General features: G+C 52.6%; 1 protein-coding gene across 1 annotated transcript; it reads right to left on the reverse strand.

The window, feature by feature from the left end:
* Positions 1-414: 414 nt before the first annotated feature.
* On the reverse strand, positions 415-10,009 carry Dhx58 (DExH-box helicase 58). Its single transcript, XM_055620571.1, has 13 exons — positions 9,908-10,009; positions 9,593-9,761; positions 9,157-9,358; positions 8,666-8,856; positions 8,023-8,139; positions 6,864-6,990; positions 6,580-6,771; positions 4,932-5,185; positions 4,292-4,441; positions 4,031-4,192; positions 2,806-2,996; positions 1,129-1,225; positions 415-850 (listed from the first exon to the last, which is right to left on the reverse strand). Exons 1-13 carry the CDS (start codon positions 9,925-9,927, stop codon positions 665-667), a joined length of 2,058 nt encoding a protein of 685 aa, XP_055476546.1. The 5' UTR covers positions 9,928-10,009; the 3' UTR covers positions 415-664.
* Between the last annotated feature and the right edge of the window lie 1,345 nt (positions 10,010-11,354).

An 11,354-nucleotide genomic window follows, 5' to 3' on the forward strand; every position in this document is an offset into this window, starting at 1 on the left:
CCGCTTCTGCCTCCTACGTGCTGGAACTACAAGTGTGTGCCACCATGCCCAGCTCCAGAGCCTCTTTTGTGAGAGCTGTGTTCCAGGCAGGCACTACCCATTCTGGCCTGTGCAGTTCTGGGGATCAAACCCAGGCCTTTGTACATGGCAGGCAAGCACTCTGAGACACTGAGCTATGTCTCCAGTCCCAAGGGGAATATTTTAACATTAACAATTACTGCCAAGCAGGTTAAGTGTGTGATGAGGGGTAGAAGACAGGGCTTACCATGGGAACAAAGACACTTAGGTGTGTGTGTGTGTGTGTTTATATCTTGACTATGAGGTGGTATATGAAGTAAAATGTATTAAATTGCACATTATTGAGGTTTATTTTCCATCAATTACACTTCAAGATAAAATGACATATTTCTGGCCTCATTTTATCATTTATTTTTAATTTATGAAGAGCTTCAAAAAAAGAAAAAATCCAGAAGTTTCCTGGGCAAGGGAGGGATGCTGCGGTTCCCAATACAGCAATTCTGTATCAGTTTCCCAGCACCATTTAATGTGTGTAAGAGTAACTGGGGCAGAATAAAGGGTACCTCATCACCCCATGGCCAGAGTGCCGCCCAGAGGAAGGAGGCTGGCTTGCTGGACTCTCCTGCCCCCTGCAGCCACAAGGGCGTCAGTCCAGGGAGAGATCAGACAGGCTCTGGGCGCAGTCCTGCAATATGTCGAAGTTGGGTACGGAGAAGGGCACCCGGGACCACTTCTTGGCCTGGATCCTCCCGCGAGGCGTCTCCAGTAGCATGCTTTGGATCTTGAGTACTGGCAGCGTCACTGATTTGTAGATCATCTGGAAGCCCCAGGCCTGGCGGTGGAAAAGATGGAAGCATCGGTGGGTTTCGGTCCTCAAGCTGGACTTCTGTGATGACCAGGCCTCTGATGGCCTCTACCACTAGAGGCCATCACACAGTGGCCTGAGAGGTCCTGAGAGGACCACCACAGACTGTGGCTCTCCCACAGCAGGGCTGGTTCCCACTCTGGGTGAGGGCTTGAAGGCATCAGCTGGGCCTCCTCTCCCAGACCAAAGGCCTTTGGAGTCTGGGGCTGGGGGCTTTTCGGCCTGGTCTAAGGTCTCTCACTTACCTCCCCACAGTTACTGCAGCTAATGGAACTGCCAGGCCTCCAGTCCTTGAAGACCTTGTTTATGACCACGGGCTTCTGGGAGGTAGTATAGTAGGTCCTAGAGAGGATAGAGTAAACAGAGCCGCTTGGGAGCCCCTGTACCCCAGATTTCATGCCCTGTGGCTGGCTGAGTCCCTGCCAGGGCAGCAGGCCTTTCGGCCTGTCAAGATACAGAATTTCCCAGAACCAGGAAGTCTAGACCCTCAGGACCATCTGCCTGCCCTGTCTGCACCCCGTTCCTGCACCCAGGCTTGGGAACCTTTTGTCTCTCTCATGAGTGATTTCAAGTTTCCGTATAGATCTGCTCCTTCGTCCTTATTTCCAGCCCCGAGCCATCTCCCAACACCTGAAAAAGTGGCCTAGAAACATCCACCCATCCTGACATTCCCTGGCTCAGAATGCATTAGCGCCTCCTGGATAAAGGTTTAACTTTCAGGTCCAACCTACAAGCTGTTCCATGACCCGGCCTGTCTTCATCCTGCGTCACTCCCGACCCTCCTCCTCTCAGGGTGAGTGTGATCCCTCACTCTCACCTAGAAGCATCTTCCCGTGTTCAAACCCCACCACCCTCCTTTCTCCTACCTAGCTGAAATGCTCTCAGAGGGGGCCTGTGTGAAGAACTCTGGTGCTGTGGCCTGACACAGGGGAGGTGTTTAATAAGCAGTTACTTAGTGAATTAAGAAGTAAGGTGACACTTTAGGAGGCAGGATGGGGAGGCTCAGTGGGAGAGCCGGGGCTGTTTAATATAATTCGGCGTGTGGCAGGGGTTGGGGAGGCTCCTGGGAGCGACCATACTCCTGTGGAGGTCAGAAGAGAGGCTCTGGGAGTCTCTCTCCTTCTCCCATGGGGGTGTTGGAATCAAGCTTGGGCCATCTGGATTTTGAGACAGGGTCTCATGTAGCCCAAGATGGCCTCCACCTCCCCATGTAGCTGAGGATAACCTTGACCTGCCTGCTGATCCTGCTGCCTCTATCGCCTGAGTGCTGGATTATGGGTGTGTACTATCATAGCCAGTTGCTCAGGATCCAACCCAGAGCTTTGTGCATTCTAGGTATAAGTTCTACCAACTGAGCTGCATCAAAGACAGGGTTTCTCTATGTAGCTCTGGCTATCCTGAAACTCACAGTGAAGATCAGGACCCTTCCAGCCTGGCCTGGAAATCTCCGTGTAGCCAAGGGTGACACCTTGAACTCCTCCTACCTCTCGGGTACTGGAACTACAAGCATGCACACCACCACACACCAATTCAGCTACAACTACTACTACTTTTCTTTTTCTTTCTTTTTTTTTTTTTTTTTTTCTTTTGAGATGGAGGCCTTTCTGTTGCTCTGGCCGATTCTGACTTCCTAGGCTCAAGTAATTCTCCTGCCTCAGCCTCCTGGGTAGCAAGAGACAGGCCACCTCACCTGACAGGTGGACCTGTGGAGTCAGTTTATGGCTGAATTCTTTGCATCCTAGATTTCAGTTCTCTTTCATTCACCTCATGGCTGTGGGAGCTGAAGCAAGGCACCGCACCTCTGCTTCTCCGCCTCTGGGCTGGGGCTGGGGCTAAAACCCGCTTGCTAACACTTTCTTTAACCTCCCACGCCCTGCGAAAGCCCTTTCTCATCTTGCCAGCCCTCCCCCCACGGCTCTCACGAGAAGTTGGGGTTCACATTGACGTGGTGGGTGCCCTCCACCTTCCGAAGGTCGCTGCCGTAGCCCACGGCGATCATGCAGTTGATGCAGAGGAGCTGCACCTGCTCTGGCGAGAACTGTTGCTGCAGGCTCTCTCGGTGGGCCGTCCTTGCTGCTCGCTTAATGAGAGCCGCCAGCTGCAGGTCCCGGATCTGGGGGGCGAAGGTGGGGGAGAGGTGACAGGGACATGGATACCAAGAGACCCAACCTCAGGAGGGCCCCCAGGGCCCCCAAAGATCTCAGGTCATTTTTACCCAGACCCAGGAGGGATCTGTTTTTGGAGGCAGCGTCTGCCACTGAGCCTGAAGCCTCCTGACTCAGCAAGCACAGAACTCCTTCTGTCTCAATCTTCCCAGAGCTGAGATCACAGGAACACATTGCCACGCCCAGATTTGTACCGGGTTTGGGAATGTGAACTCAGGTCCTTGTGCTTATGTGACCCCTTTGCTGACTGAACCATGTCCCCATTCCCATGAGTTTTGAAGCTTTGTGAACAAAAATATGGGTACAGGGCTGACTCATGCCTTTAATTCCAGCACTTGGGAGACAGAGGCAAGCAGACCTCTGTGAGTTCAAGGCTAGCCTAGTCTATAGAGTGAGCTTCCAGGACTACACAAAGAAACCCTATCTCAAGAAACAAAAACCAAACCAAACAAATAAACAAAAATACAGGGACAGAAGACAGCATTTATGCGGAATCTGTTTTCCCTTTGAGAAATGTCATGCAAAACTTTTTTTTTTTTTTTTTACTCTATCATGGGACATCATTATATTGGGACAACAGGACTAAAGAGAACAATTTGGACACTGCTTCCGAGATCAGTACATTGTTCCAATCTTAGCTTCTGCTTGTGTCTTTGTTTTCCTTCTCTTTCCAGAATGACTCTCACAAACAAAGTACCTGTCCTTCCTCCGCTGTCCCCCACCGTCTTTAAAACGCAGATTCCCATGTATCTCAGGCTGGCCTACAACTTGCTGTTGTAATGAAGGGTAAGGGTACATTGGGACAAGGCCTGTTTCTAAAGTCTTGCAGAGGACAGGCCTGCCATCTCCTGGCAACATTACCTTGCCCTTGATCTTTCTCTGCATTGTATAAAAGTTCCCTGGGCAAGCCTGAAGGGGACCCCAGGAGTGTGTGCAGTCGGAACCTCAGGCTCTCACAGGCTGCAGCAGGCTGCCTGCTGACCTTGGCCTTTAACTCCTTGGGGTCCATCTTCTGTACTGCAGCCACTGCCTGCTCCATCAGCACCTCCAGAGCCTCATTGGTCAGCTCCCGACGCAGCTCCCGACTGCCCTCTGTCGCCACAAAGGAGTACACACTCTGATCGGCTCGGGCCCGGCCCCTGGCCTGGGAAGAATGGCAAAAGTGAGGCAGACTTGGGCCAGGGTCCAGGTGGTAAGGGATCCTTCCAGGGCTGTTGTAGTGGGGAGGAGGGATTTAGAGTACCTGGACCATGGAGATCTCATTGGTCAGGAGCCCATAACGCACCACCACATTGCACTGGGCGATATCCAGCCCCTCTTCGGCCACACTTGTGGCCACTAGGAGGTTCAGGGTACCAGCCCTGAACTCCTGGATCACTTCTTGCTGGTCTTTCTGTTGGAGGATTCGGGGAGGAGGAAAACGTTTATGGGAACCCAGAGTCCCAATCTCATCCCCAGGTCTCCCCAAGATCCTGCCCATCTCCCCTAGTGACCCCCAATCCCTAGGACACTCCTCCTTCCCTATGTCCCTCCTTCCCTCTCTCCCCTCCACCCTTCCGCCCTCCCTCCCTTCTTTCCTTCCTTTCTTTAAGAGATTCTCACATATCTCAGGTTGCCCTTCAACTTGCTGTTGCAGCCAAGAAGACCTTGATCTTCTGGCTTTACCGCCCCTAGCTTCTAGCTTCTGAGTGGCGGGATTACAATGGACTACCAGCACCTGGCTGGTGGCTTTGTGCTTGTTAGGCAAGCATCCTATCAGCTACCTCTTGCCTAGGAAGATTCAATCCCACTCCTCCCTCCCCCACAGCCTTCCTGCTGTCACTCTGCGCTGGGGACCCTGTTCCTTTCTTCCCTATGAAATGTCTCCAGCCAAAAGCAGACACCTGAGTCATGTGTGCGCTCTGGCTGGCACTCCCCGATCCGATCAGCATCTGAGGCTTGACATCCGCACTCTGTAGGCCAGGGTGCTGCTGAAGCCAGAGCAGGAGGGAGTGAGCACTCTGGCGGGTTCTGGTGAAGATGATGCCTCGAGGGCAGTTGGGACTCCTAAACTGCTTGAGCAGGATCCCCTCCAGCATCTCCAGCTTCGGGTTCTCGGGTCCGTGAGCCGCTAAGTGGGCTAGCATGTTTTTGTTGCCTGAGAACACCAAAACAGACACAGGGGCACAGGGCTCAGGCCTGGGTTGTAGACAGGGTGCTCACAGGGACAGGGCTGTAGGAGGCTGGGACACTTGCTCCTGTTCACTCCCAGAGCTGATCCAAGGGCATGCTTAAGGACACAGGTGCCACTTACTCTCAAGGCCAGAGCAGCCCAGGCTGGCCTTAAACTCTGCCTTCACTTCCTAAATCCTGGAGTTACAGTCATGGGTCCCTGCACTGTATGCTGGGGAACCAAACTCGGCCTTCATGCATGCTAGGTAAGTGCTCTAACCACTGAGCTGCACTCCAGCATCCCAGTCCCACCCTTGTGCTTTTCTTTTCCTTTTTTCCCTGTTTCCCTTCCTCCTTCTCTTCCTCCCTCCCTCCCTTCCTTCCTTCTCTTTTTTTGTCCAAGACAGGCTTTCTCTGTGTAATAGCCCTGGCTGTCCTGGAACTCACTCTGTAGACCAGGCTGGCCTTGAACTCAGCGATCTGTCTGCCTCTGCCTCCTTTGTGCTGGGATTAAAGGTGTGTGCCACCACCATCCTGGCCTTTGAGCTCTGCAGACTGATCTCTGACACCCGGATAGCTTCAAGCCAGATTTTCCCGGACCACCTTCGGTCATGTCAGGCGTCTATCAAAATTTTGTTATTACCATGTATGTGCACAGTATGTGTTTATGGGTGTGTGTGCCATGGCATGTTACGTAAAGAGGGTATGGATTCCATCCTCTCTCTCTCACCGAGAAGAGTTCACCATTTGACACGATGAACTTGCCAGCGAGCCCCAGGAATCCTGGTGTCCCCAGCACCCACCCAGGTGCTGAGATGACAAGTCTGCTGTGCCTGGTTTTTAAGTGGGTTTCTGGGATTTGAATCCATATACCGCCAGGGAGCCATCCTATATGGTTTCAGAGCATCTTTGCTGGGGGCCTGCCAAGATGGCTCAGAGAGCAGGAGCGTCTGCTACTAATCCTGACAGTTCCAGTTCATTCCCCAGCACCCACGCTGGAAGGAGAGCACAAACTTCTTCACATCGTCTTCCGACACCCGGGAGCGACCCCCAACCTCCCCCCCCCCGCCTCCCCCCCCCCCCCCCCCCCCGCCCCCGACGTGCATGGTGGCACATGGTAGCCACGCCCACACACCTTCCTCTCTCCACAGGAGAGACACGTGTAACAAGAAACTAAAATACCTCTGTCAGTAACCTGAACTGGTTTTCCTGTTACAAACCGTCACGCTCGAGGAAACAAGTTAGCCCTACTAGTAGCCTCGGGTTTTGGCTAGGAAAAACAAGAGACCCAGGACCGTCGCTGGGTCCTGGTAGCTGCTGCCCACCCGGAAGTGCCCTTGAGCTCTCAAGCAGTTCTTAAACCCCGGGTGGTGTCCTCACCCGTGAAGAGCTCCAGCAGCCAGCGCTCGGCGTGCAGCAGCTGCTTTTTGGTGGCCTGCTCTCTGTCGTAGAAATCTTGCAGCGTTTCGAGAGCGTCCCTCGCACGGACAGTATCGTGGATGAACAGCGCATCGTTGTAATGCCGCAGATGCAGCGCATACACGCGCTGTTGCTGTTGCCTGGCCTCCGCGGCTGCAGGAAAGGAACGCAGGATCGGTGATCCTGAGGCTCTTCCACCCCTCAAGGTTCCGCCCACACAGGCCCTCCTTAGCTGCCTCTCTCACCAGCCTTTTTCAATTCCATGATTTGCTGCTCATACGTCTGGGTCCCAAATTGCTGGCTCAGGTTAGGTATCTCTAATTGCTGGTGGATTTGGTTCATAAGCTTTTTTAGCAAGTCTCCAAAGGGATCCTGGGCAAGGAGGAGGGAGGCGGAGGAGGGAACTTGTTGTGGAAGTTTTGGTTTATAATATGTGAACGTGTTTTTTGTTTTAATCCCAGGTGTGGGCTATGGGGCTGATTCAGATGGTCCACAGCAGCAAACCATCTGCCTCGTGCGGGCTGAGTGGGGGCTCTTTGCCAGATGGTTTAAATCTGAGGACTCTGGAGAGGGAATAAATGCCAGAGCCCAAAGAGTGTTGAGGGGCTCCAGGAAGAAGAATAGGGCTGGTGTCCCCTCCCCCCCCCCCCCCCCAGCTCCTGGCTCCTGTTGATGCAGCCTGAAAAGAAATTGGAGATATTCTGAAATGAGGATTGGACTTGTCCCAAGAAACCTGACAACCCTAACCAGCAGAAAGTAGCTAAAGAGAACTATGCTCTCTCTCTCCACTACCCTTTCTCTCCTACCCGGTGTTGGGAGGGACTGGGATGGAGAAAGGTATGAGACACCCCAATAAAATAGTTTTAGAAAGCAACTTCCACGGGGATTCCTATACACATGGGAGGGTTAGGTATTATGTAGGACTCGGGACCTTTCCCTGAGAATGAGAACTTCAAAGTTCTGGGTGTTGAAGCATCCAGAGACAGAGGCCAGGCCCTTGTATGCAGTTTCTACTGTCTCACCCACTTTATACCTTGGCCCTGTGGCCTGGGCACAGTGATGTTGGGAGCCCTGGAGCAGACTTGTCATTACAGACATCAGCAAGCATCACTACTGAAGAAGAGAACTGGTCTAGCCTTGACACCAAGTACCCCAGCTTCAGGGCGTGACAGTATCATGAACAGTAGGCTATAGACTTGGGCTCGTGTGTCTCAGAGCACAGAAAAGGCAGGTTGATTAATGGGTACAGGCAGGCCCGAAGTGACAAGAGCTGGAGAAGGTGGGGTCGGGGCCCAAGCCTAGGTTCCCTAACTCTGCACCGGGCTCCCAAGCCTGCTCTGTGACCCCTCACGCACCCTAATTCTGCACCGGACTCCCAAGCCTGCCCTGTGGCCCCTCACGCACCTGTCTGCGCCTTTGGCAGAGGTCATATTGCTTGCAGGGTTTTGGGTTGTATGCCAGCAGCTGGGAGCGACATTTCTCTGGTGACATGATGTGCCATGCATCCAAGTTAGCACAGAGCTGGAGACAACAGAGAGGCATCACTGGAAAGAGGAGTCAGAATTTTGAGGGAGGTAGGGCTCCTGGCTAGGGGCCATTGGAAGTTAGGATCCATCTCTGCAATAAGTTTGAATGTGCACCCTCTGAATTACTAATATTCTAGCACTGATGAGAGAGAAACTTAGATTTGAATGAACATGAAGAAACCATTGAAAAACAGCAAAGAATATAGAACACACCAGGCAGTCTGAACAACATCCCAGACGCTACAACTGTTGCTATGACAGGGCAGTGGGGATGGCGGGGGGAGGGGTGGGGGGGTGGGAGGGAAGACTAACAGTGACAGAGCTGTTTTCAGGAAAGGTGGGAGGGAACCAGACGGAGGTTCAACAGCAAGGGCATTCCAAGCAAAAGGAAGAGTAAGTTCAAGCCCAATATGCCCAAGATACTGGAGGAGACCAGTGTAGCCACAATATGAAAGGTAGTGTTGGTAGGGCTGGGAGAGGCAGAGCAAGCAAGGAGGGAGGGCCTCAGGGGCTCAGCTGACCTGTAGGATGTGGTCGATGGCTCCCTGAAGCTTGGTGGCCCCTCCAGTGCCTGGGGAGGCGGTGAGACCCAGCACCTGGGGAAGGGGCTTTGCCTTGTGGAGCTTATGCTCCAGGTACCGGCTCAGGATGCTGTTGTAGACAGTGTCCTTGTGGGTGTGGTGACACTCGTCCACCACAATCAGCGAGAACTCTGTGTGTGTGTCGGGGGGGTGGGGGTGGCGGGCACATGAGTTATGAGCTGCACCCAGTGGACCTCTTCCTCCCAGCAGTTTTGTCAAGTCCCCCCTCTTGACTGAAGACTCCCCTCTTCCCTTCCCAACGTTGGGCTGGGTCCCAGACAAGGAGCAGGCAGGAATGACTTCTCTACAATTTATAGATTAGGACATTGAGGTTCGGCTGTGGGGAAGGGGCTTCTTTGCCCAAGAATGGGGGCTGCTCATTCCCACACTGACTGGAGGCCTCAACTTTTCCCAGGACCCCCTGCCCTCACCTGTGAGCTCCACGTGTTCCTCCTCATCCGAACTGATCAGTGCCAGCTGCAACAGCTCTGCTGTGCAGATGAGCAGGTCATGTCTCCGGGCTATTTGGCCAAAGCCAGCTCTGGATCCCATGTCCCCACTCAGGGTTGTCATGGTCCAGCATTCATCTAACATGCCCCTGAATTCCTCAGCATGCTGGTTCACCAGATGCACCTGGGGAGTGAAGGATGAAAGGAGAGAACTGAGATTGGGGTCAGGGTGGGAAACTGGGAGACGGTAGTTGTTGGGAGTTGGGGTAGGGGAAGCTGCGAGGAATAAGGCGGACCCTTCAGGACATTGCTGCGTTCTGAACCAAGGTAAGAAGACCTGGAGGAGATGTCGTCTAGAAGAGACCAAGAACTGTCCCAAAGAGCTGAGACCCCATTTCGGGAAGGGCAGAACACTCACCCTGTTGACTAGTACCACCACCTTGCCTCTGTCCACTGTCTCTAGATGCCTCTTGGCCACAAAGGCAGCTGCCCGGGTCTTCCCAGCACCCGTGGGCAGCCAGATAATGACATTCTCGCCCTCCAGAGCAGGTAGGATCACTTCCCACTGGTAGGGCCGCAGCTCCATTCTGGAATGGCAGAAGGCTCAGAACCCCTGCCCTCTAGCCAACCCCTCCCCCACTCTCTGCCAGTCCAATCAGTTGCAGAGGCTGTTCTCCGATAAGAACTCCCAGGCGATCTGTGGGAGGTGGGCCAGAGCACCATGTATACCCACCTGGAACCTGCTCTGGCCATGACTGTGGTGGCTGTTAGGGGCGAGTAGCAGGCTAGCCTAGCCCCTGCTCAGCCCCTGCTCTGAAACTGCCTTTCCAGAGCTGGCAGCTCTGTCATTAGAAATGAAACTGAAACAAGGGGAGGAGCCAGTTGCGCTGTGCCTGGCCCATTCTGGTCACAAAAAAAAAAAAAAAAAAAAAAAAAAAAAAAGACTAAGACTAGGGAGATTCCAGTTACTGACCGGAATGTGCTTTTGTTGCTCCTGGGTCCTCTACTTCCTCATTTTTTTTTTTCCCCCACTGACAGCAGTAATCCTGCCCTCGGGGTTAAACTTAAAGCCTGGAGGTTCTACCCTTGGTTGCCTGGTGCCTGGAGCAGGACCAGGCTGGAGTCAAAGAATGGGCAGGCATTAGGGGCAAGCTCTTGCTCTTCCTTTGCAGTTAAGTCAGGCTGGAAGTTAGTTACTGGAGAAGAGGGTGAGGGATGGCAGTCAGCCCCCCCCACTATGCATGGCAGGGGTCAGTGGTACCCGAGCCTGAAGTCAGGCTTCCAGGTTGTGAGGAGGACTGGAGGAGCGAAGGTTGGCCTGCTAAGACTGCAGCTTTATACCCTGTTGTAAGTTGCTGTTAAAATTTACTATTAATTATCTTTTAGTAATGCTGCTGTTAGTCCTAAACAGCTGTATGCCCAAATCACCACACAGGGACTGGGTTTATTTAGTTAACCTAGAACACAATGCTGGGCAATAGTTGTTCCATGCTAAACCTCCAAGCCCACGTAGTTTCCTAATGAAAGATCCCCGGAGGGTATCTTTCGTCTGAGAGACCCCTGCCCAAGGATCAACGAGCCCAGGCGTTTGGATGTAAACAGCAAGAGGCTTTTATTTTGATATACGGGTACCCGGGGCAAAAAGTCATTTGGGAGACTTCCGCGCCCCCTAGGTAGGAAGCTGGGGTTTTTATAGGGTTTTAGAGCAGGAGCACTGGTATAGAAGCAAGAAGCATGGTTATAGGGGGCTGATTGGTATATTTTTATGAGACCACGATTTGCGTCAAAGTTTGGCAGGGACACCAAGATTGACCACCCCTTAACGTGGCCACCTGTTATTTTGTTTTTCCCTATCTCAGCTGGAACAACCTCTGTCAGATATCCCATGAGGGTAGTCACAACAAGTTGTTTTTAACTCAACAGGGGCAGCCTGACCACAGATATCCCAAGTGGGTGACACAGCTAGGATTTCTCAGTAATTTTTTAGTTTCTCATCTGGCCTTTAGAGTTTTAAAACAGTGGTGTCTCACAAAATGGCGTTAGCTATGTTTAACTTAGGGTGAGGCAGGGGTCTTTCACTAACATTTAGATTTCCCACAATGTATTTGCTTTTAGTGATATATTAGGTCCAGTCCATCTTTCCACATAGTTTCAAGATCTCTCCCCTGCCCTTTCCCCCC

Source organism: Psammomys obesus, unplaced genomic scaffold (assembly GCF_907164565.1).
Source record: "Psammomys obesus unplaced genomic scaffold, mPsaObe1.curated_primary_1811, whole genome shotgun sequence".
Taxonomy (NCBI): domain Eukaryota; kingdom Metazoa; phylum Chordata; class Mammalia; order Rodentia; family Muridae; genus Psammomys; species Psammomys obesus.

What these genes read in the sequence shown, in the direction of transcription:
- Dhx58 (XM_055620571.1), bottom strand. Translation starts at nt 9,927, where the DNA reads ATGGCCAGAGCAGGTTCCAG. An exon ending in GGAACACGTGGAGCTCACAG is followed by an intron (nt 8,857 to 9,156) that starts GTGAGGGCAGGG and finishes ACACACACACAG; the next exon opens with AGTTCTCGCTGATTGTGGTG. An exon ending in CCATCGACCACATCCTACAG is followed by an intron (nt 8,140 to 8,665) that starts GTCAGCTGAGCC and finishes TGTTGTCTCCAG; the next exon opens with CTCTGTGCTAACTTGGATGC.